The sequence below is a fragment of the Pleurodeles waltl genome, chromosome 1_1 (genome assembly GCF_031143425.1).
Source record: "Pleurodeles waltl isolate 20211129_DDA chromosome 1_1, aPleWal1.hap1.20221129, whole genome shotgun sequence".
NCBI classification, from domain to species: Eukaryota; Metazoa; Chordata; class Amphibia; order Caudata; family Salamandridae; genus Pleurodeles; species Pleurodeles waltl.
Window position 1 is genome coordinate 615167726 of NC_090436.1, and position 26078 is coordinate 615193803.

Genomic DNA, 26078 nt, shown 5'->3' on the forward strand with positions numbered 1-26078 from the left:
TATCGTTGCGATCCGGTTAGAGATAGACACATACGACGACGCGTTGAACATCGAAGCGCTTCGGTGCCCTTCGGGGTAGATTTCGGCACCCCGTCGGGGCCTAGTCGGCCCGACCGCGTGGAGGACAACGCCGATGGAACGGACCCCGTTTCGATTCTGCCCCGAATGCCACAACAAATATCCTTATACGGACCTACACTCGGTCTGTAATCTGTGCCTGTCACCCGAGCACAGTGAAGAATCCTGCGAGGCCTGTCGGGCGTTCCGGTCCCGAAAAACTCTGCGCGACCGTCGAGCGAGAAGACTGCAGATGGCGTCCACGCCAAAAGAGCGTCGACAGTTCGAGACAGAAGAAGAACAGGAGGAATCCTTTTCCATCCAGGATTCAGACTCCGACGAGCTACACTCTACAAGAACTGTGAGTAAGACGTCGAGATCAAACCTTAAAAAAGGAAAGAAGGCCCAGGGGACGCCACTGCCAACCGGCCATGGCTCCACCCAAATTCTCGGTGACCAACAATCGGCACCGAAAAAGGCCCATTCAGTGTCGAGATCGTCCGACTTCGGTCGAGACACCGGCACGCAGCCTCCTCGGGACCGAGAGAGTGCTAAACAGAAGCATCGACACCGAGAGTTCGGTGTCGACACCGATCGACGCCGAGACAGTGGCGCCGAAGACCATAGAGGCCAAGAATTTTCGGCACAGAAAAAGAGGAAGGTTACCTCGGAGCCGAAAAAACAATCGACAGGGTTTTCGGAGCCGAAAAAAGCGACATCAGACCCTGTTTCTGGCTCCTATACCGAAGAGCATTCTATGTCTTCTCAAATGAAGAAACATAGATTTGAACAAGAACTGCAATCCACTGACGTGGATCACACGCAAAAGCGTATCTTTATTCAGCAGGGGACTGGGAAGATCAGTACCCTTCCACCTGTCAAACGAAAGAGAACGCTTCAGTTTACTCCTCAGCAACAAACAACACAAAAGGTAACACCTCCTCCCTCGCCTCCACCTGTAACTCCGGCTTCGCCAACTTACACCCCGTCACATTCGCCAGCTCACACCGCCATGAGCCACGATGACCAAGATCAGGATGCGTGGGACTTGTACGACGCACCAGTGTCTGATAACAGCCCAGACACATACCCAACTAGGCCATCACCACCGGAAGACAGCACAGCCTACTCACAAGTGGTGGCTAGAGCAGCTCTATTCCATAATGTGGAACTACACTCGGAACAAGTAGAGGATGATTTTTTATTTAACACCCTCTCCTCAACCCACAGCTCCTACCAAAGCCTGCCGATGCTCCCAGGCATGCTACGCCATGCAAAGGACATTTTCAAGGAGCCAGTTAAAAGTAGGGCAGTGACGCCTAGGGTGGACAAAAAGTATAAGGCGCCTCCTACGGACCCTGTATTCATCACCTCTCAGCTGCCACCAGACTCTGTGGTGGTAGGGGCTGCCAGAAAACGGGCAAACTCACACACTTCTGGGGATGCACCTCCCCCAGATAAAGAAAGTAGGAAGTTCGATGCAGCCGGGAAGAGGGTTGCTGTCCAAGCAGCAAACCAGTGGCGCATCGCAAATTCACAAGCGCTGCTAGCGCGATACGACAGAGCCCACTGGGATGAGATGCAGCATCTCATTGAACATCTCCCAAAAGATCTGCAAAAAAGAGCAAAACAGGTTGTTGAGGAGGGTCAAAACATTTCCAACAATCAAATACGCTCCTCCATGGATGCAGCAGACACGGCCGCAAGAACCATTAATACGTCGGTTACCATCCGTAGGCACGCATGGCTCAGAACGTCTGGATTCAAGCCAGAAATTCAGCAGGCAGTGCTTAACATGCCAGTAAACGAGAAACTTCTGTTCGGTCCGGAGGTCGACACAGCCATAGAAAAGCTCAAGAAGGACACTGACACTGCCAAGGCCATGGGCGCACTCTACTCCCCGCAGAGCAGAGGATCTTATAACACCTTCCGCAAAACACCTTTTAGAGGAGGGTTTCGGGGTCAGGCCACACAAGCTAGCACCTCACAGTCCGCACCGCCCACCTACCAGGGACAGTACAGGGGAGGTTTTCGGGGCCAGTATAGAGGGGGGCAATTTCCTAGGAATAGAGGAAGATTTCAAAGCCCCAAAACCACTACCAACAAGCAGTGACTCACACGTCACTCACCCCTCCCACACAACACCAGTGGGGGGGAGGATACATCAATATTACGAAGCATGGGACAAAATAACTACAGACACATGGGTCCTAGCAATTATCCAACATGGTTATTGCATAGAATTCATGCAATTCCCTCCAGACATACCACCAAAATCACAAAATTTATCAAAATACCATTCACAGCTTCTAGAGATAGAAGTTCAAGCACTACTGCAAAAAAATGCAATAGAATTAGTACCAAGCACACAAATAAACACAGGAGTTTATTCACTGTACTTCTTGATACCAAAAAAGGACGAAACACTGAGACCAATTCTAGACCTCAGGGTAGTAAACACATTCATCAAATCAGACCACTTTCACATGGTCACACTACAAGAAGTGTTACCATTGCTCAGAAAACACGACTACATGACAACCCTAGACCTCAAGGACGCATATTTCCATATACCAATCCATCAATCACACAGGAAATATCTAAGGTTTGTATTCAAAGGAATACATTACCAATTCAAAGTATTGCCTTTTGGTTTAACAACCGCTCCAAGAGTATTCACAAAATGCCTAGCAGTAGTCGCTGCACACATCAGAAGGCAGCAAATACATGTGTTCCCGTATCTAGACGACTGGCTAATCAAAACCAGTTCGCTCACACAATGCTCAAACCACACAAATCAAGTCATACAAACCCTCTACAATCTAGGGTTCACCGTCAACTTTGCAAAATCAAACATTCTGCCAAGCAAAGTACAGCAATATCTAGGAGCCATAATAGACACGACAAAAGGAGTAGCAACGCCAACTCCACAAAGGATCCACAATTTCAACAGGGTCATTCAACACATGTCTCCAAACCAAACAATACAAGCAAGAACAATACTACAGCTCCTAGGCATGATGTCCTCATGCATAGCCATTGTCCCAAACGCAAGACTGCACATGAGGCCCTTACAACAGTGCCTAGCCTCACAGTGGTCTCAAGCACAGGGTCACCTTCTAGATCTGGTGTTGCTAGACCGCCAAACTTACCTATCGCTTCTATGGTGGAACAGTATAAATTTAAACATAGGGCGGCCTTTCCAAGACCCAGTGCCACAGTACGTAATAACAACAGATGCTTCCATGACAGGGTGGGGAGCACATCTCAATCAACACAACATAAGAGGACAATGGAACATACATCAAACAAAACTGCATATAAATCATCTAGAATTATTAGCAGTTTTTCAAGCACTAAAAGCTTTCCAACCAATCATAACCCACAAATACATCCTTGTCAAAACAGACAACATGACAACGATGTATTATCTAAACAAACAAGGAGGAACACATTCAACGCAGTTAAGCTTGTTAGCTCAAAAAATATGGAAGTGGGCAATCCACCATCAAATTGGTCTAATAGCACAGTTTATTCCGGGGATCCAGAATCAGCTGGCAGACAATCTCTCTCGAGATCACCAGCAAGTCCACGAATGGGAAATCCACCCACAAATTCTGAACACCTACTTCACACTCTGGGGAACACCACAAATAGACTTATTTGCAACAAAAGAGAACGCAAAATGCCAAAACTTCGCGTCCAGATACCCACACAAGCAATCCCAAGGCAATGCCCTATGGATGAACTGGTCAGGAATATTTGCTTACGCTTTTCCTCCTCTCCCTCTCCTTCCTTACCTAGTAAACAAATTGAGTCAAAACAAACTCAAACTCATTTTAATAGCACCAACGTGGGCAAGACAACCCTGGTACACAACACTGCTAGATCTGTCTGTAGTACCACACATCAAACTGCCCAACAAACCAGATCTGTTAACGCAACACAACCAACAGATCAGACACCCGGACCCAGCATCGCTGAATCTAGCAATCTGGCTCCTGAAATCCTAGAATTCGGACACTTACAACTTAGCCAAGAGTGTATGGAAGTCATAAAGCAGGCCAGAAGGCCATCCACTAGACACTGCTACGCAAGTAAGTGGAAAAGATTTGTTTGGTACTGCCATCATAATCAGATACAACCACTAGAGGCAACTCCAAAACATATAGTAAATTACTTGCTCCATTTACAAAAAGCAAAGCTAGCCTTCTCTTCTATTAAAATACACCTTGCAGCAATATCTGCATACCTGCAAACTACATATTCAACTTCCTTGTATAGGATACCAGTTATCAAAGCATTCATAGAAGGGCTTAAAAGAATTATACCACCAAGAACACCACCTGTTCCTTCATGGAACCTAAACGTGGTTCTAACAAGACTCATGGGCCCACCTTTCGAACCCATGCACTCTTGCGGAATACAATTCCTCACCTGGAAAGTTGCCTTTCTCATCGCCATTACATCTCTAAGAAGAGTAAGTGAAATTCAAGCGTTCACAACACAAGAGCCTTTTATACAAATACATAAAAATAAGGTCGTCCTACGACCTAATCCAAAATTTTTACCAAAAGTTATTTCTCCATTCCATCTAAATCAAACGGTAGAACTACCAGTATTCTTCCCACAGCCAGATTCTGTGGCTGAAAGAGCACTACATACATTAGATGTCAAAAGAGCATTAATGTACTACATTGACAGAACGAAGAACATCAGAAAAACTAAACAGCTATTTATTGCATTCCAAAAACCTCATGCAGGTAACCCAATATCAAAACAAGGTATAGCCAGATGGATAGTTAAATGCATCCAAATCTGCTACCTTAAAGCAAAAAGACAACTGCCCATTACTCCCAGGGCACATTCAACAAGGAAAAAAGGTGCTTCAATGGCCTTTTTAGGAAACATCCCAATGCAAGAAATATGTAAGGCAGCCACTTGGTCTACGCCTCACACATTCACCAAACACTACTGTATAGATGTGCTATCCGCACAACAAGCTACAGTAGGTCAAGCTGTATTAAGAACTCTATTTCAGACAACTTCTACTCCTACAGGCTAAACCACCGCTTATGGGGAACTAACTGCTTACTAGTCTATGCATACCATGTGTATCTACAGCGACAGATGCCATCGAACTGAAAATGTCACTTACCCAGTGTACATCTGTTCGTGGCATCAGTCGCTGAGATTCACATGGACCCACCCACCTCCCCGGAAGCCTGTAGCAGTTCAGAAGTTACCTTCAATTTTGTACATTTGTATATATATTACTTAATCCTTTAATAGGTACATACTTACATTTTTCATTGCGCGGGCACTATTACTATAGTACAACTCCTACCTCACCCTCTGCGGGGAAAACAATCGAAGATGGAGTCGACGCCCATGCGCAATGAGCACAGAAGGTGGAGTCACTCGGTCCCGTGACTCGAAAACACTTCTTCGAAGAAAAACAACTTGTAACACTCCGACCCAACACCAGATGGCGAGCTCATGCATACCATGTGAATCTCAGCGACTGATGCCACGAACAGATGTACACTGGGTAAGTGACATTTTCAATCCCCTACAAGAAGGATATTATCCCTTTAAGTAAGGATTTGTCGCTGGAGGAGAGGTGGGACCTGGTGAATGCTTCGGGGCATAGACGGCAGAAAGGAAAGTAGAGGAGAAATCCGCATTGTGGTCATCTTGGCAGCAGGAGGTAGAGTCGGAGGAGACACGCTTGAGGAACCAGGAAGTTGCAACTGACGGTGCTTCCTCCAGATGCAAAAGACAACGCGGAGGGAGTCAGGACGACGAAGGTAACCGGAGAGTAGAACGGATGGAAGGAAAGTTGCCCCAGCAATACCAAAAGACGACCGGGGTCGGACCCCGCAGAGAAGCTGAATCTCCCAGCCACGCTTCAGGAGGAGCATGGCTAAGGCAGGTGTGTGGCCGGATACGGTGCCGGAGCCAAACCCTTGCCACTAAGCAGCATATGTAACAAAAGACTCACAAAAAAATTGAGAGAGGGCAGGTCACCACAGGAGTGGCATTGGAGCGTTTTTTTTCTTGCTGCAAATCCCCCATCCCTCCCCCCCCCCTCCCCCCCCCCCCCCCACATCCAAACACATTGTTGGTCCTTACAGACAAACGTAGAAGTGTTTCTGGGGCTATTTACCTTTCTTTTCCTTAGGTATTCTTGAGCCTAAACAGTACATCACTATTCACATGAATCCATGCGTGCACATCCCGGGTTAAGGTGGTGAAAAGCTCTGTGATATACCCATATAGAATACTTGGGCGGCAACAGAGAGAGAAAATGACAACTGAAGACCATATTGTTTCAGTTCTTGTCGGACAAATCACGTATAGGAAAATAAAGAATAAAAGAAAAGACTGATCTTACAGTGTGTCTGATTGCTTCTTGCAAATTTGATTCCAATGTATCGGCAATGCAATATATCTATCAGATGCTAATGATACTCCTGCTTTCACTGATGTAATGGTTATGATTCTTTATATGTACACAACCCAATGAAAATATTTTTTTTTAAGTGAAGATTTGTGACATACTGATGATGATAATGACGACGACTTGACTTCATTAGCATTCAGTGAAGATGATAATGACACAGATGAGTCAGCACATAATCATCCAGAGATGCCCATGAAGAACTTGGCTGGGACCCAATTCATTATCCCACGAGGCAAGCCCAGAACTAAGTCCAAGAGACTCACCCTTGAATGACAGAGGAAAGTTTCATACCCTCATAGAAAAGGCCTCAACTTTTCAGTCACCTGATTTCTGCTGTAGGCAAATCATGTTTCTTTTGGCTTTAAAGAAAATGTGCATATGAGTGCAGATAAATTCCTGTTTTGGCTTGTTGACAGAACCAATCAATCAGGTATTTGTAAAGCATGTCTTATCACCCAGGGGTAGGGGGTCTCAAGGTGCTGAGGGTGGATGCGGATTAGTCGAAGAGCCATCTCTTGAGGTCCTTCCTGAACTGAGCCAGGTAGGGGGACTGCATGAGGTGAGGGGGCAGCGTGTTTCAGGTCTGCGTGATGAGGTAGGAGAAGGATTTCCCTCCAGTCGTGTTCTTTTGGATCATAAGGGTGGTGGTGAGGGCCAGTTGAGCAGAGTGGAGTTGCCTGGGGGAGTGCGTAGAAGGAGAGGCAGTGGTTGAGGTAGGAAGGTCCAATGTGGTGTAGGGCCTTGTAAGCATGTGTCGGGAGTTTGAAAGTGATGCGTTTGTTGACGGTTAGTTAGTGTAGGTCTCTTAGGTGGGATGAGATATGCCTCTGGTGGGCATGTCCAGGATGGATCTGGCTGTGGCGTTCTGTATTCTCTGGATTCTTGTTTGGCTGTGGCATTCTGTATTCTCTGTTTCTTGTTAATGCCCAGCATAGAGTGCTTTTTCGGGGTTGAGCATACTGCTGACGAGTGCATGGGTGACTGTTCTTCTTGAGTCAATCGGGATCTACTTGAAAATCTTCTGTAGCAGGCAGTGTGTGTGGAAGCATGCGAATGAGACAACGTTGACTTAGCAGGCCATAGACAGCGAGGAGTCGAGAATGATGCTGAGGCTGCGTGCGTGGTCAGTGGGAGATGGGGTAGTTCCGAGGGCAGTGGGCCACCCTGAGTCGTCTCAGGCGGTGGGGCCAAGGAGGAGGATCTTCATCTTATCCCAGGTGAGCCTGAGGCTGCTGTCTTTCATCCAGTCAGCAACTACCTTAATTCCGTTGTGAAAGTTGCTTTTGGCGGTTGATGGTTTGTCGGTGGGGGAGAGAATTAGTTGTGTATCGATGACGTATGTGACGATGCTGAGCCCATGGTGTCTGACGATCTTGGCGAGCAGGGACATGCAGACATTGGAGAGGGTGGGGCTCAGAGAGGAGGCCTGGGGTTCTAAGCAGGTGGTTTCCGTTGATTTCGAGGTGAAAGGTGGGAACCTGACTTTTTGGGTTTGGCCGGTAAGGAAGAAGCAGATCCACTCCAGAGCTTTGTCATGGATGCTCACTTATTAAAGTCTGGCGCACAAAGTGGTGCGGAAGACGGTGTTGAATGCGGCAGAGAGGTCGTGGAGGATGAGGGCAGCTGTTTCGCCGTGGTCCAGTAGGGTGCAGATTTCATCTATGGCAGCTAAAAGTGTGGTTTTGGTGCTGTGGTTGCTCCTGAATCCAGATTGGGAGGGATCTAGAATGTAGTTTGTCTCAATGAACTTGGTGAACTGTGTGTTGATCGCTTTTTCAATTACCTTGGCTGGAAAAGGGAGCAGTGAGATTGCTCTGTAGGTTTTCAGCTCTGTCAGGTCTGCGGAGATCTTCTTCAATAGGGGGTTTATAGTGCGTATCCAGTCATCCTGAAAGGTGGCACTCTCATTGGAGTGGTTGATGGTGCGGCATTGTTCAGGTGCGATGGTGGCGCCGGCTTGGTTGAAGATGTGGTGGGGGCATGAGTCAGAGGCTGCCCCAGAGTAGATGTGGCTCATGAGCTTCACAGAGTCTTCTGGGATGAGGACGGTCCAGTGATTCAGTGTAGGCGGGGGTTGGAGTCCGTGGCAGCGGTGGGTTGGCGGGGGGGCATTTCTTGGCTTGCAAATCCTTTATAGATGTCCTGGATTTTTTGGTGAAAGAAGGTGGCAAGATTGTTGCATAGGTCTTGGGAGGGGGTGATGTCTGTAGTGTCTGAACCGGGTTTCATGAATTCTTTGAGTATGGCGAAGAATTCTTGCTGTTGGGTGTGTTGGCATTGATGCACTCCTGAATGGCTGCTTTTCTAGCTGATCTGGCGAGCTATTGGTGCGATGTGACAGCATCTTTGAAGGCTTTGTGGTCTGTCGTGCCTTACTGCTTCTCCAATTTCTCTTGAGTCATCCGTAGGCGCTCTTTGATTCTTAGAGGTCAGGGAGAACCAGCTGTTTCCTGTGGTGTAGATTGCGAACAGGTTTCCTCAGGGGGGCTAGAGTGTTAGCGCAGTCAGTGATCCATTGGTGGAGGTTATGGGCCGAGGTGTTGGCGTCGGTGGTGGCATGAAGACCTTTGGTGATTTGGTGGAAAGAGGTCCTTCTGATGCAGAAGCCATAATACACTCTAGAGCTGACTGCCTATCATGTACCAGGAATGGGACAGTGAGTAAAAAACCGTTAATGCTTAAAGACGAAAGCCCTCACCCACCAGTAGGTGACATGCTCCATCCTTAGACCATCCTGGCACCTATCCTATGCAGTAAGGTGCAAGCTGCTCCCCAACAAATTATTAAGGGTCTTAGGGAAAATTGATCATGGGTACTCTGCTATGCCGCTCATTTGTTCAATAAAGGTGTAAGAGTGGTGTGCAGAGGGAAAACAAATGTGAGGTAGAACTACCTCCTGGGTGGACTACTGCAATTTAATTGCATCCCCCAGTGGAAGACTAAAAATAATGTGAGAGAGAATTACACACTAGCAGAGGTAGACATAAACATAAATTGAGGGAGAATTACTCACTTGCGGAGGTTGAGACGTTTCTGCCTATTCAACCCTTTAATGAGGTGTCGGGGGCATTCATCAAGACTAAAGGCGCCCTCTGCCTACAACTCACATCTGATTAATTAAAATGATGTGAGGTGTATGCTTCAGTTATCTGAAGAGTAGGTCACCAGTGTAAACTGAATTCATTGTAGCCTCGATGTTGAAGTTATTGATTGTAGGAAGCTGGCTCTTTATATAATGGACCAAATAGGGGTACACTGTGCAGAGAGTCCAGGCAAACACCAAAGGACCTACAGAGGCAAAAATTACACCACAAATGCTCTTTAGTGGTAGTGTTGGCGACCAGTTAGGCATATCCGAGGGTAGTGCTAAGCAGGTGAGGCACACACATAGGCAGTGAGACACACAAAAAATAAAGTAATTCAACGCCAATTTATAAAAAATAAAAATTAAAAAAAACATACTTTTATATACATTTAGATACCAAGATCACCGTAATCAGTTGAGTACTTTTCGAGAGAGGAATTATTACACTTTTCGCAAGTCAACACTGTGCATTTTTCTGTAGCTGCAATGTTGAGAGAAAACATACATGGGAAACAGGTACTTCACAGCAACTTACAGGAACAATCTTCTGGACCTAAGGTGAGTACAGGGCAGGGTCTTGGCCACACTAACAGGTCACCTCAGGCGGCACTGGGGCGGCTTGGTACAGTGGTGCAGTTTAGCGCCAAATGCCTCGTGTAAGTCTATGGGTATCAGTCCAGTCACAAAGATGCTGCAAGGGTGGACCGAGAGTTCAGTCTTTGTAATCTACCAAATGGGTTTGGTTCTTGTGATGCTTTGGGACGTAGGGACACCAGTTGTTCTGTTCTCCTCGTTGCGGCATGTCCAGGTGCATAGGTGGCTTGGACTGTGGGGATTCCATCACCTGGGGGCGGGCGGTCCTTCTGGAGAAAATATGTAGAGCCCTGGCCTGTTTCTGTAGGCATGGTCTGGCGATCCAATCTGGCTGAATCAACAGATGGGCTCAGGTCTCTTGTGCCTGGGGCGTGCAGGGACACCAGTGGTCCTCTTCCCCTTGGTACAGGGTGTCTGGGGCAGAGGTGCAGTGGACCATCGTATCTGTGTCACCAGAGGTGGTCACGGTGAAGGTGAGTCTCCAGAAAGAGGCTGCAGATGCGGTCGGGAAGTCCACAATGGGTGAACTCAAGGTGGACTTCGTCTCGGTAGGGCCTGGGGACCACATTGACACCGTTGGCCCACTTCACCTCAAGCTAGACAGCTTGGGTGCAGTGGTGATATCCTGCTTCAGGTTTTCGCAGTCCCTGATTCTTAGTTCTTTTTTTTTATTTTTTATTTCCTGCAGATGCAGGGAAGCTGCTTCTCTGCTCCAAGGGAGTTCTTCTTGGTGATTGTAAAGCACCGGCAGCTCCCCCAGTTTCTTGGAGGCTGCAGTGGCTGGACAGGTCATTTGTGCCACAAGGGTCAGGTGCAGCAGGCAGGCTGGGAGGGTTGGTGCCAAGTCTGTCGTGCTCCTCGGTTCTTGGGTCAGCAGAGTTCTTGTCCACTCCTTTTGTGTCCATCAAAGATACGTTTTCCTGGTATCAGGGGGTCCCTTAAATACTCAATTTAGGGGCGTTAAGGAGGGTGAAGGGTAGTAGCCAATGGGTTTCTTACCCTTGGGGGTCACTACGCCCCCTAGATGACCACTTCCTTTGGGGGGGGAGGGTCGGCCTCTCCCTTCTGTGGAAAGCCCTATTTGCATACCAAAGACAGTGGGCTCCTTTGAAGCCTCCTGCCTTGAAATACGATTTGCAGCTCATTCTGTTGGAAGGGGTATGCAACACCCCTGCCAGAGCAGGCTTTGGTCCTGACCTCCCAAGAGCAAAGGCACCTCTCGAGAGCAAAGGCTCTCACCCTTGGGGTGGGTGGTCAGAAACCCATCTGTTGGTGGCAACCTGACTAGAACTAGTCAGTTAGCCCACTAATGGTTGGTAGGTTTTCAGGGGGCACCTCTATTAATCTATCACTGGAATCAGTGAGGGTTTATTTATACGAGCTATTTTTAGTGAAGCAGTTATGCAGCTGGGGAACTCGTATTGACCAGTGTCCAGCACATGTATTTAGAACGGCTTCCCTGTTCACTTACTATGTCTAAGAATCGACAGACATAGTAGGAGCATATTTGCTCATGCAGATATGTCATCTCCTGTAATATATTGCCTCCTGCCTTAGGGCTGTGAGGCCTGCGGCAGGGATGCCTTACAAATATTACAGGCAGTGCTTAGGGGATATGGCACACAGGCTGTGTGTCATGTCGTGTTTTCACTTTTTGGAGCACCATGTGACGCAGCGTGCAGTAGCAGTCTGTATGAGTTTAGTGCTGGGTACTTGAGTGGCAGCAGCTAAGTTGTAGCTCTTTGGGAACCTCTTTAGGACCTATGCCCTAGGTACTGGAGGTGCCATTCCCTGGGAACTTACAAAAGATGCTAAAGGCCTGGACATTTGGGGACCTAGTTAGCAGGAACCCAATGCACGTCAGTCAAAGTTGCATAAAAAAACAGGCAAAAAGTTGGAGGCTTCTGCAACCAGAACCCAGTTTCCTAAATAAAGTGCATGCACTCTCTCCTCTAAAAATGGTAATATTGGCATGTCCCCAGTTTACATATTTAATTTATTGATAAGTCCCTGTAAAGTGGTGCTCTATGTACCCAGGTCATGTTAATGAAATGCTAGTGGTGGGCCTGCGGCCACTGATTTTGCCACCCACTTAAATAACCGCTTAAACATAGCTCAAGCCTGCCATTGCAGAGCCAGTGTGTGCATTTTAAACTGTAATGTCGACCTGGCAAAATAAACGTCTTGCCAGGCTCAAACCATCCTTTTTGACGCATAGAAGTCACACTTAGGGTAGGCCCTGGACAGCCCAGAGGGCAAGACATGTCCCTTTTAAGTTTGAGATGTCCTGGTAGTGAAAAAGTCTTACATTCGTTTTTCACTACTGCAAGACCTAGCTCTCCCATAGGATAATATTGGGTTTATCTTGTTACATTTTATAAGTGTAATTTTTAACTGGGAAGAGAAAATCAGTTTGTTTAGTGTCTTTGGGATTGTGTTGAAGAGCCTTATTTTATGACAAAGTCGGGTATTTGTCCACAATTATAAAAAATCCACTTTTAGAAAGTTGGTATTTTTCATCCCTTAGCCCTTTTGTACCTATAGCATGGCCTGGGTCACATAACTGGGTGTAACTGATAGACTGTGAGTTCCTCCCAGACAATCACACAGTAGAGATTTGGGTGTGCCTGGATTGGCCATCTGCTGGTAGAATAGGGGGGGTAGGGGTTTGAGCTGAGCGCAGCCCCACTTATCCCTAACTCCTCTCTCCACAGAAAGGACCTAACACTCCATTGTCACTCCAGCCAGCTTGGAGCCGGCAAATTCCATGCACTTCAGAGCCACTGTCTAGAAGCTGCTCCCCCCTTCCAGAACCAGGGTTTAAAAGATGGACCTCAGCACCACCACTTCAGTACACTTCTGGTCCTGTGGATACTCTGCCAAGAACGACTGCTGTGCTGCTGATGGACAACCACTCTGCTGGACTGCATTCCCCTGGTCTCTTGCATCTGATATAGACATCTAGTTTCAGATTGCTTACCTTTGAATTTCCCCCAGGTGTCAGTCTGGATCCGGAAATATTTCTCGAGCAGGGTCCTATATAGGCACCACCCAGGCACGCTAGTGTCAGTTCTTTTCCTTGTGCGCCAGCCAGCACTAATCTGAAGAAAGAATGACCTCTCAGTCACTCTTAAATGGTCCTTTTTTCGACTTTTGCAAAAGTCTTTTTGAGTGCTTCCATTCCTTGTGCTTCAAGGGATTTCTTCTCGTAAGACCGGGTTCAAGCCCTGCAGTTCCTGCCATGAGGCGATGTCCATGATGGATCTGCATCTTGTGTGCCATTGATGTCTGGAGCGTGACCATGAGTGCCAGGCCATGAATCCGAAAGCACCCATCGCTGGTCATGCCACCTAGAGCTCCCCTGGAGGCTGTTCCAACATCAACACCCCTGGCACCGCCCATGTCCCCGGATGACGCCACACCCATCCTCAATGCCGACTCTGACAAGGAGCCGCTGGGCATTGTACGATGCAGATTCCAGCGCTGGCAGGTGCCGTGCCGCCCCCTATGTTGGATACTGAGCCTTATTATTATGGGCTTGGTTACAATGAAGGAGGAGAGAGCCCGCTGGACCCTTTAGAATACCAGTTCCAAGACCCCATGGACTGGCGTCTGGACCTGGGTGAAGCCAGTGGACTGGATACCTCCCTAGATACTGCTATGCTCTGTCCTTCTACCGTGGCTACAGAGGAGAGTGTTTTATATTCAATGATTGTGCAGAGAGCAGCTGAGGTCCTGGACCTTGAGCTGCCTTCGGCGGCAGTCAAGACTAACCTGACAGAGGTGTTTCAGCATGGGGCTTTATCCTGTGAACCCCTGTTCTCCATTATTGAAGCCCTTAATGATGTCCTACTGGTTACCTGGTCCAAACCCAGCACAAAGGCTCCTCTGAACAGGAAAATTGCCCACCGCCATTTCCCTGCACTGGGTGACCCAGGTTTCCTGATGCAACACCCCGCCCCTGAGAACTTGGTCATCCAAGCCTCCACCTCCTAGAGCACATTCCCTTCCGCACCCCTAGATAGGGAATCCAAGAGGCTGGACGCATTTGGGAAGATGTTTTTTTCTGCCAGCTTGGTATTGCGGTCCTTGAACACTGCATGCTTTTTGGGATGTTATTCCTACAAGCTGTGAGATAAGGGTGCGCAAGTTCTGCCACAGGTCACCGAGGAGGCCCGGGCTGCTCTTTCCTAAGCAGTTGCTGATGGGCGAGACGCAGCAAAGTTCACAATCGGATGTGGACTAGACATGACTGAGTCACTGGGCAGAGCGGATGCTTCGACAGTGGCCCTGAAGCGCCACGTCTGGTTGAAGATGTCTGTCTTTTTAGAGGATGTTCAAGCTAACCTTATGGACAAGCCCTTTGATGGCAGCTATCTCTTTGGAGAGAAAGCTGACTCTGCACCCAAACACTTCAAGGATTCGAGTTCTACGGGCAGGTCCTTGGGTTTCGCTGCAGGCCCTCGTCCCCCTCAGTCTGCTTTTCGTCCCTTTCATGGCTACGGAAGGGGTGCCCAGACAGTCACCGTGCTGGGACTGGGGTTCACCACACTTGTGGATCAGGGAGCCAGCGGTCTGGCAAATCCCCAAACCCCCCCACACCCTCCTCCACACCTGCCTCTAAACCTTCCTGTTATAACCATTCCCTACCAGGGACCAGTCGGAGGCAGTATTCGCCATCACCTGCTCCGCTGGCAGTCCATGATGTCAAACAAGTGGTTTTTGCAGATAGTCGAAGGGGCTACTCCCTCCCCTTCGAGACTACCTCTCCATCCATGCCTCCATCCTACAATCGGATGACGGAGGATCACTTGGCACTTCTTTGAGAGGAAGTAATGGCTCCCTTGGCCAAGAGAGCCATATAGAAGGTTTATGTGCCAGAAGTAGGTCATGGTTGCTATTCCTGCTACTTTCTGGTACCCAAAAAGGGCAAGGGCCTCAGGTCCTATCCTAGACCTTCGATCCCTCAATTTCTTACTCGAGGAGGAGAAGTTCAAAATGCTCACTCTGACTCAGGTTCTATCTACCCTGGACCCAGGGGACTGGATGGTAGGGTTGGACTCGCAGGACATGCATATCACTACCCTCGTCCTGCCTGCCCACAGACGTAACTTGCGGTTCATGGTAGGCCACAAGCACTTTCAGTTCACTGTGGTCCCCTTGTGCCTTACCAGCGCCCCTTGGGTGTTCACCAAGTTGATGGGGTAGTCGCACCTCATCTACCCAGATCAGTGGTTTCAGTCTTCCCTACGTTGATGACTGGCTATTGAAGGCGGGCTCACCCCAGACTGTCGTCTCCCTCCTCCAGACTATGGCAGACCTCCTGCATCCGCTGGATTCACTATGAACATGCAGAAGTCCGAGAGGTGAGTCTGGATGTTCAGGCTATGATACTGCTGTTTCAGCCTCTGTCCTGGATTTTGGTGAGGTTGACTTTCAGGCTGCTGGACCTCACTGCCTTCTGCTGGTCACACATGCCAGGTAGCATACGCTAACTCTGCAGTGGGACCTGAAGTTCCAGTGGGCGCAGCATCAGGGGAATCTCTCCAACATGGTCCAGATCTCAGAGGGAACTGCACGAGATCTGCAGTGGTGACCAATGAATTGGGCCTGGGTCAGAGGTAGATCTTCTCCCTTCCCCAACCAGTCTGACAGAAGTGACAGACGCATCACTCCTGGGATAGGGCTGCCATCTAGGGGGACGCAGAGATCAGAGGCATCTTGTCACCAGCAGAATCCCGACTCCACATCACCCTGTTGGAGCTCTGGGCGATCAGACTTACATTGAAAGCATTTCTTCCCACTCTCAAAGGGAAGGTTGTGCAGATGTTCATGGAAAACACCACCGCCATGTGGTATTGCAACAAGCAGGGTGGGGTGGGGTCATGGACCCTTTGTCAAGAGGCTTTGCGCCTCTGGACGTAGCTGAAACAACAGGGAAATTCCCTGGTGGTTCAACATCTTGTGGCCATTTTGAATGTCAGAGCAGAAAAACTCACCCGACCATGCTTAGTCGAACACGAATGGCGTCGCCATCCGGAGGTGGTGCAAGGTCTCTTTCAGCAGTGGGAAGAGCCTTATTACACCTGTTCATCTCCCCAGAGAATGCACAATGTCAGCAGTATTGCACGTTAGAGTTTCCAAGGTGACAATCGCTCAGTGACGCTTTTCCTTTCAAGTGGAACTCAGGCCTCCTGTACACCTTCTGCCCATGCCACTTCTTCCCAGAGTTCTCAAGTAGATCAAGAACGACCGGGCCCAAGTAATCTTTATGGCTCCGGACTGAGCACGAAGTATTGGGTATCTTGAGCTACTGAGCATGGCCATCAATCAATCAGTCCTTCGGGAAGGTTGTCTGTCGCAGCAGCAGGGGAGGGTTCTCCACTCAAACCTGTCCAGTCTCCACCTTCGTGCGTGGAGATTGAGCGGCAGCAGTTGACAGCTTTTGGCCTTCCACCAGAAGTCTGTAATGTAATCTTTGCAGCCAGGCGTCCCTCCACCAAAAGTACAAACACCGGTTGTTGGAAGAAATTTGTGACATGGTACACAGACTAGTCTGTTGACCCCCTTTCTGCCTCTCTCTGAGGTTCTGTTGTTTATACCTTCCTTGGTCCAGCAGGGCTCTGCTGTGGACACTCTCAAAGGTTATTTGTCTACAATCGCTGCATTTTTTTTTTTTTTTAAGGTTGCCTGATTTAATCTTCTGTGTTCAAATCTGCTATTGTAAATAAGTTCATTAACAGCCCTTCTCATACGTTTCCTCCATCCCCATTAATATTCCCCAATGGAATTTGAATTTGGTTTTGACATTTTTCATGTGCGCTCCGTTCGAGCCTCGCCACATTTGTCCCCTCAGGCTTCTGACTTTGAAAACAGCCTTCTGTGTGGCCATTACATCTTCCTGCAGGGTTAGTGAGAGGCAGGCATTGTCATCTAAACCACCATTCCTTTCCATCTATCCTGTGGTGCTTCACACAGGAGCCTCCTTTTTGCTAAAAGTGCTTTAGCTCTCCCATATAGGTGAATCCATCACCTTGTCTTATGGAATTGCTTTTTTCATCACAACTGTTTCTGTAGTGGACAGCACAATACGCTGAAGGGTGATTGTGTTAATATCAAGGGTCAAATAAGCAGAATGGAGCTGAGGTTGAACAGGCTGCAATATTTTCAAGAAGTGAGGGAGTCATGCTCAACTCTGATATCCACAGTGCAGGCAAGAAGGAACTCGCTTGCAACAAGATCAGGCACTAGAAATAGGGTGTCAGTAGAGATGGAGCACAATTGCTCAGGCAGAATAATCGCTCTTGAGTGCCCATCTCCGGAGTGCATGGAAGTTTGAAAATCTACGGCATGTTGAGTCAAATATACCCTGCGGAGATTAACAGAGGATAAGTAGTAAGTGTGATAGGCAGCAGTGAGAGACTCTCACCTAGCAGGTTGAAGAGTTAAAGTTTAACTGAAGTAGCATTAACATACGTTAATCGCTGGTAATAAGTTCAAAACATAGAAAGGTCTCCAAAAAGGGTTCAAGCCTAACTTGTCTCTAAATTAATTTTACAGTTAACATGAGACAAACCCCAATCATTGGCTTATCATTTTAGTTTTATTCATGGATTATGAGACAAACAGCACACAACAAACTTAGATGACTCTTCTAGACCCAGGCAGGCACATGACTGGATCCTGGAATCCTCATCAAGGGATGACACTGCAACATTCTCGTAAAGAATGGCATTCTATAATTAAAGTAACATGGCATGAAATACCACTTGAATTGACTCAATAACTCTGTTGACAGGAGCGCTTATGGACTGTGCTCAACCCCTTGCATATCTTCAAATGATGCCTACCCAGTCACAGGCAGATGTAGCTAACATCTGGCTTGCCTCCCTTTTGTCTTCTTAGCTAGCCAGGCTTCAATCCCAGTGGTTAAGGAACTGCCCCCAGAAAATCTTTTGAATGACCATCGAGTAAGGGTTGCTGATTTCCCTGGCCACATATCAAGGGGTGGGTTCAGGAGCTCTGAACAGGCAAAGGAATGTTCTGCCATGTTCGTTTTAGGTAGAGTGGGACACTCTGTGAATGTTTGTCGTGGGGCACAGAGAAACTGCTACAAAAGTAGTTATGGTTACCCCTTGGGATCTTTTTCCGTATTGGTTGGGCATGGGCCATGAGTCACCCTCAACAACAGACTAGTGCCAGGCACAAATGTGGGCACCTTCTTCAGAACACTACTGGGCCTGTGGAAGACTCAGAACAAAGAAGTAGAATCCAAGGGTCAGCTGGCTGCCATTCTGTTAAGCCACAGGGACATAAAGGTTGCAAGAATCCCACTTTCATGGAAGAGCCTAGCTGATCTCTTTCAACTAGCCCTGTCATAGATTCTGCTGTTTGCTTATATTAAAGTGAGTTCTGACCCCCAACTGCTGTTCCAGATGTCCTGGAACTATGGGCTGGTATCAGAGAGTACTCCTCTTGCCTAAACGTAGAAACGTGGCTTGGAGCTTACAAAGTATTTCCTAACTTTTGCCTGGAGAACCATTAAGGGAGTTAGACCAGCCTGCCAGCTGAAAAAAGACTTAATGCCTGATTTAGATTTTGTCGGCGAGGGATACCTGATATCCCGTCCACTGTATTACGATTGCATAATATGCTCTGGAGATCGTAATACGCAAGCAGGATATCCGTCACATTTGTGACAGAGTAATCGCACCACCAGCATCTAAATTAGGTCCAAAGGTGAAAAGCATCACTAGGTCCGACGTCGAGCAGCATCTGATCGACGTCAACAATTTCCTTGAGGTGGTCTCTGATTGAAAATTTTGTAAGTATGAAGGTAAGTTTCTGACCGGGACCTATCTGATCTGTGTATCCAGCCCATGCTCCATTGCAGTCAGTCCTAAACCTTACCCTTGTCCCGGTCTAGCAAGAACAGATGCCATTGGTTAGTTCTTTGAGCTTTTTCATGCTATTTTTATTTTTAATTTAAAAGATTCATATGTTTGATTACCCTTATTGGATTTTTGTCATTTTTATGTCTTTTTTTCCATTAAAATATTCTCTGTTCTTATAAATAAAGGTAGGACTTTTATTTTTTGTTCAGTTTTGTTCCTGTTTTGGTACTTCAATATGCTTTACTCATTCTCTTATTTTAAGCCAGTCTGCTCTGTGCTATACCTACCAGAGGGTAAACACAGGTTTAAATTACTGAAACCTTTACTGGATGTAATAAGAATATTGCCATTATTACTTGTGGTGAACTACCATCTACTCCAAATAATAATTCACTTTTTACCACACTACTTCCCTGATAGGCCTGTGACTGCTCATTCTCGCTTGCATGAGCCTCAAATGTGAAAAAGGTTGTTTTTGGGCCAGTTTGCACAAACATAGTAGAACAGACACAAGTCGCAAATCATTAACCAGAGTTAGGGCCTAGGAGTCCAAGCCTGTCCTCCCGCTGCCTACCAAACTGGTTCTGGAAGGAACATTTCTTAGACCTGAGTTTGGAAGCTGCAAGTAGCTGCCTATTGTACAGCCAGATTTTAGCACCTTTAAACTTTTGCTAGGCCCTTAGATCAATTGAGCTAACTGATCACTTTCTGGAGAGAACACAAGTTCAGTCACCTTTTTATCTGCCACACATCTAACAGTGAGGTGTTGAATTAAATAGTTTAGCTACTAATGAACAACTTCTTTCTTGATCATTGGGAGGATAAACCTGCTCTATGGGTGACCCTAGTCTTGTGGACCTTCTGGGAGAATCCTTTGAATTTACCATGTTCTCCCAGTCCCTTATTTTGAAGATTATCAAAAAGTCCCAGAAAAGCATTCCTTGCACGATTACCTTGCAATCTTCTGTGTGACTGAAAGTTTGTAGTTTTTGAAAGGTCTATATTGAATGATAGCAAGCCACATTCACTCCCTCCCCTTTGGATCTTGTATCCCAGTAGTAGTGTCCTTTATTTTTCATCTTCCTCAATTTTCCCATCAACGTGGTACACAAGAACTTCACCTTGGTCACTGAAGCTTAATTCAGTAAAATACTAGTGCTACAAGCGTACAGTATGCCAGATTATCTACATTTTATGGGGAACTGTGTATCTTTTCTTTGATCAGTTTTAAAGCCATTTAGTTAAATTGTGGATCATTATGTACTATGATCAGAGAAGTATGTGTTTCAGTTGTGGTTATCCCACATTGTTTAGAGGATTAATGCCATTCGTAGTGGAGTGACAACTATGGTGGGGATGTTCACTGGTATAAGGTTGCTTTTCTTTAACAGCGAACTGTCTTCGTTTAAATATCTTCCTATGCGCACACTAATAGAGATGTTGTTAGTTTTGGAAGCAGAGTACTGCTGGAGTTAGGGTTCAAGGCAAAAAAGTAAGCCAGGTCTCCATGTGGACTTTATTATTGTATAACCTCACTAGCATGCTTGTTGACAGATTGGTTGTTTTTAATTTCTTATTGCCAAACTTATTTATCAAAATGTGTTGCCCATAAATAAATTGTAATATATTTCGTCACCTATAGAAATTAGTATTGGCAAGTGACCAAAAACCCCATGCCACAAAAGATTTGTACCCATTGCCTGTTTTCCTAACAGAACTGTTTTTTTTCTTATTAGAAAAGGAACAAACCAAAGGAACCTCCAAAAGTGCCCAAATCTGCACCTTTCTTCATCCCAACAATTCCTGGCCTGGTACCGAGATTCGCTGCGACAGAACAAGAAAACACACAGCAGGTTAGCTTTTGTATAGCTTGTTAAATCATTTTTAGTTTATTATTTGTTGAAGGCAGATAGTTTATGGCTTGCAGGACCTTGTAACTAATTGTGTTGTGAAAGTATCAACAGGTGTGCCTTTTCAAGAAAATGTGCATCTGGAACCTTCATGTGTAAGCAGCTAGACAACTGTTCAACTGTTACACAGCATTAGAAGAAATGATACCTAAATTCATGTTGTTTCAGAGTTTCTTGGTGCACTTCTCACATAGGTGAGCTGAATCCCAGAATTTGCTCGGTGAAAGCCAAATTGATACATAAATCAGTATGTTGATTTTGAAAACCTTCCAGACAAAATTGTACCATATGCTCATGATAGTCACAGTTGCAGCTCTAGGCTGGAAATATTGTATGAAATGGGAAACAGGGTGTACCCTGGAAATATTGTATGATACCTGGGATGGGCTACGTTGTGCAAGTATTTGTAGTACTAGCTGGACAAGTTTTTAGGTTGAACCTACAAGACAGTGTATGCACTATCTGTTGCAAGGCATATTGTGGCTTTCCAAGAAAATACAGCAGCTTGAGCCCATTGTTTACCATTGGTTGGCTTTTGTGTCACTCATTTCTTTGCTTCTTATTTATGTTTCAGAATGTCAATCTTCTCTTTGTTCCTCCGATGGAGCATTGCCTCTTTACCATCTTTTTGATTGCCTGGCATCTTTGTTTCCAATGCTTGCTTCTTAAACACACATATTTTGTGCTAAGCACTCCATGAGAGTGCACATGTTTTTGAGCTGTCTCCCTCATGTACTACTCTGATCCTGCACTCAGTTGCTTTCTGTCATCCGAGTGCTTCTCCCCTCCCTGTTATACTCACCCATGTGCTTCTCCCCATTGCCTCATGCACCCTCAGTTGCTTCCCTCTCCTGTGCCTTCCTTCTCTCTCCCTGTTGTTACTTCGCGCCCTCAGTGTTGCTGTCCACCAAATGCCATGTATCCTCCCCATCCTTGTTGGCCTCCCTGATGTTGCTTATGCCTACCTCCCGCCCTCCCTTGTGTTGCTTACAGCTTCTTTTCACCCCTAGGTATGCTGATCAAATGACAAAAAAACATTGGCAAAGCCAATAGGTCACAAATGCAAGTGCTTCTGGCTTTGCCAGTGCTTGTTACTGTAGTGCCCCCTATTTTTATCTCACCCTCCTATTCCTATCCCTACAGTGATCTGTGTTATATGGGATAACCACTAGGACTAAGGGATGGGCACCAGGATGTCGTTTGGGAGTTTTACTCATTGTCCTGTTCCATATTTATAAATTTTTGTTCTCATTCCATTGTGACCCTCGAAACCCAGATCTGTGATTCGGGGTTGAATGACTGATTATGTTTAGCATTTCATCCATCATCTTTTTGTGTATCTATGTTTGTGCAGTGTGAAGGTGTAGAAAGCTGGTTCTTTATATAGTGGACTAACATGAGGTACATGGTGCAAAGAGTCCAGGAAAACCCCACAGGTATCACAGAGGCACAAATGGCATCCCAAATGCTCTATTTTAAAGTAGCGTGGTTGAGCAGTTAGGCATATCAGAGGGTTGTGCTAAGTATCTAAGGCACACACTCATACAGTGAGACACACACTCAGTAAAGAAATACAATACCAATTTATAAACAAAAAAAACACATACTTTTATATACATTTAGATACCAGGATCACCAGAAATAGGTACTTACTTTTCAAGATAGAACTTTTGCAGTTTTTAAAAGTTGACACTTAGTGCAATTTTTGGGTGTGGTGATGTTATCCTATCGTGTAGTGCATTTGGACACTACACAGCAACTTACAGGACTGTTTTCCAGGACTTAAGGTGAATATGGGGCATGGTTCAAGGCCACACCAACAGGTCACCTCAGGGGGGCGTCCGGGTTCAGAGTTGTGTTATGGCATCTAGTGTCCCTTTCAGTTAAATAGGAAACAGTCCGGTCAGGACATTGATGCAAGCTGGGACTGGAAGGTGAGTCCTGGGGAACCCACGGGTGGGCTTGACCCTTGAGGTCCTCGGGCTGTAGGGCTTGGGTGCAATTGTGTCTTCTGGCATCGTGTCTGGTGCTAGAGTTATTTGAGGTTTCCAGGGGGCCCGCAGAAACAGTCTGCAGGTGTGAACTCGTGGTCCGGTCTGACCAAGTCAACAAGTGGGCTCACGCCTCAAGAGACAGGGAGAGGTAGGGACACCCTTGGTCCTCTTCTCCATGGTCCGGGGCGGGCGGGTGCCGAGGTGTACTGAGGCATTGGGTTTCTGTCTCCTGGTGTGTGGAGTTGCCCGCCCCTGGACAAAGCTCCACTTTTGGCAGCAAGTCTGGTGGGAACACAGGGAGGAGTGTCCACTCCAGCCAGGGCCACACCCAAGGTGTCCAGAGATAAGGTGCCCCCCCCGCAGAATCCTCCATCTTGGTTTGGGGGACAGGGACCAATAGGGTTCAGTTTGTGTTCCCCTCCCCAAAGGGAGTGGGCACAAGGAGGGTGTAGACACCCTCAGGGACAGTAGCCATTGGCTACTGCCCTCTGACCCCTAAAACGCCTCTAAATCTAGGATTTAAGGGCCTCCCTAAACCCAGCTCACTAGATTCCTGGCGACCTGACAAGAAGAAGGACTGCTTAGCTGAAACCCCCAGCAGAGAAGAAGAAAAACGACAACTGCTTTGGTCCTAGCCCTACCGGCCTGTCTACAGTTTCAAAGAACCTGCAAAAGAACAATGATGTTTCCAGCGGGCCCAGCGACCTCTGCTCAGGTCCAGAGGACTGCCCTGCACCCAAAAGGACCAGTGGCCCTGTCCAAGAAAAACCAACAACCAAGGACTCCAGCCTCACTCTGAATGCGTGAGTCCTGACCACTCTGCACCCGATGCCCACGCCCCATGTCCAGGTGGTCCACCTAGCTAGAGAGGGCCCCCAGGCGATTGCGAGCAAGTGCCCACCCTGGGTTGACTTCTCCACCCCTCCACGACGACGCCTGCAGAGGGAATCCCAAAGACCCCCCCAGACCACAAAGCTCCGGACGAAGGTTTCTGACGCCTAAAGACACATTGCACCACAGCTCCCGGGCCTTGGAGCGCCTGAATTCTGGTGCAGCAACGTTCAGCAGGCAGCCCTCATCCCTGTCCACCTGGTGCCAGAGACCCCCCTGGACCTCGCTGCAGCCTCTGAGTGACCCCCGGGGTCCCCTCATAGACCAGCATTGGAAGCCTGATGTCCTGTTTGCACCCTGCACCCGGCCGCCCCTGTGCCACTGAGGGTGTGTGTTTGGTGCCTTTTTGTGGCCCCTCCAGTGCTCCTCTAATCCCCCCTGGTCTTCCCTCTGAGTCGCAGGTACTTACCGGCAGGCAGAGCTGATTCCGAGAACCCCCTGTCTCCATAGGAGCCCACATTAAAATTGCTCATCTTTGACCTCTGCACCCGGCCAGCCCTGTGTTGCTGGTGGTGGGTGTTTGGGGTTAACTTGAGCCCCAACCGGTGAACTTCCTAAAACCCGGAGACAAACTGTGAGTGTTGTACTTACCTGCAAATCAAACTAACATTTCTTCCCCCCAGGAACTGTTTCTGAAAATTGCAGTGTCCATTTTTAAAACAGATTATTGCCAATAATAAAAAAAACTGTATAACTTTTTTTGCTAAATAAAAACCATTGGTCTGGATTTAAGTCATTGAGTGTGTGCTTCTTCTGTTGTCTGTGTGTGTACAACAAATGCTTCGCACTGCCCTTTGATGAGCCTAACTGCTCGACCACACTACCATAAAAGAGAGCATTAGTATTATCTACTTTAGCCTCTGTTAAGCCTCTGGGGAATCCCTGGACTCTCTGCACACTATATCTCATTTTGATATAGTATATAGAGAGCCAGCTTCCTACATTAGTGCATCAGCAATGGGGTCTACGACTTTGCATTTACTTGACTACTCAGCCAATACCTGATCACACAACTACATTCCAAAACTGCCTTTAGAAAACTGATTTTTGAACTTGGCATATTTTTCAAATTTTTTAAAAATCCTGCTAATGCCTCGGTTAAGACCCCTCTCAGCATCTCTTTTTTTAGATTTAGAAGTTATTTCAAGTTCGGGTTTACTTACTAAAAATAGTTTTTAGTTTCTAAAAAGTAATCCCAACTTTTAGTAAACATAATGAGCAGCTCAGAGGAAATAGTGGTGGAACTCAACCTCACCCCTTACCTCCATCTAGGTATGGCAGAGTTACAGTCCCTCTGTAAGCTGAAAAAGATTAAAACAGGTTCCAACCCTACCAAGGTCAAACTCCAGGCGCTCTTGGCAGAGTATACCAGGGACCACCCTGCTGAGGAGGAAGAACTCCACTCATACAGGGAAGATGTTAGACATGAGGAGGATGACCTCCCCCCTCCTCACCTAACTAGGAGACAAGGGTCCCAAGATCCCTGTTTCCAAGGATAGAACTCACTGGATCTGGATCTTACACAGGGGAGCCCAGCTCCTCTGGGAACATTGCGGACAGCCTCAATGAAGAGGACATCCTTTTTGCAAGGATGGCCAAAAGGTTAGCCTTGGAGCACCAACTCCTGGCTATTAAAAGGGAGAGAGCAGAAATGGGCTTAGCACCCATTAATGGTGGCAGCAATATAAATGGGGTCAGAGAGAATACTGCTATCCTAAAAGTCCCCAAAGGGATTGTCTCAAAATATGAAGAGGGTGATGATATCACCAAGTGTTTCACAGCTTTTGAGAGGGCTTTTGCAAACAGAAAGGTAAACAAATCTCACTGGAGAGCTCTCCTTTGGGAACTGTTCATTGGAAAGTGTAGGGATAGACTCCTCACACTCTCTGGTAAAGATGCAGAATGCTATGACCTCATGAAGACTACCCTGATTGAGGGCTTTGGATTCTCCACTGAGGAGTATAGAATTAGGTTCAGGGGGGGGCACACAAAACCCAAAGCCTGTCCTATGTTGATTTTGTTGACTACTCAGCCAAAACACTAGATGGTTGGATAACTGGCAGTGGAGTGCATGACTATGATGGGCTTTATAATTTGTTTATGAAGGAACACGTGTTAAGTAACTGCTTCAATGACAAGTTGCATCAATATCTGGTAGACCTACGTCCAGTTTCCTTCCCAATTTTT

The 26078-nt window shown here is 47.0% G+C and overlaps 1 protein-coding gene across 1 annotated transcript in view; it reads left to right on the forward strand.

Annotated features, from left to right (window-relative positions):
- WDR36 (WD repeat domain 36) overlaps positions 1-26078 on the forward strand; it is a 543291-nt gene that overhangs the window by 448549 nt on the left and 68664 nt on the right. Inside the window, exon 20 of the mRNA XM_069226458.1 lies at positions 20833-20949. Coding sequence (XP_069082559.1) covers positions 20833-20949 — 117 coding nt within the window. The remainder of the gene's footprint in view (positions 1-20832; positions 20950-26078) is intronic.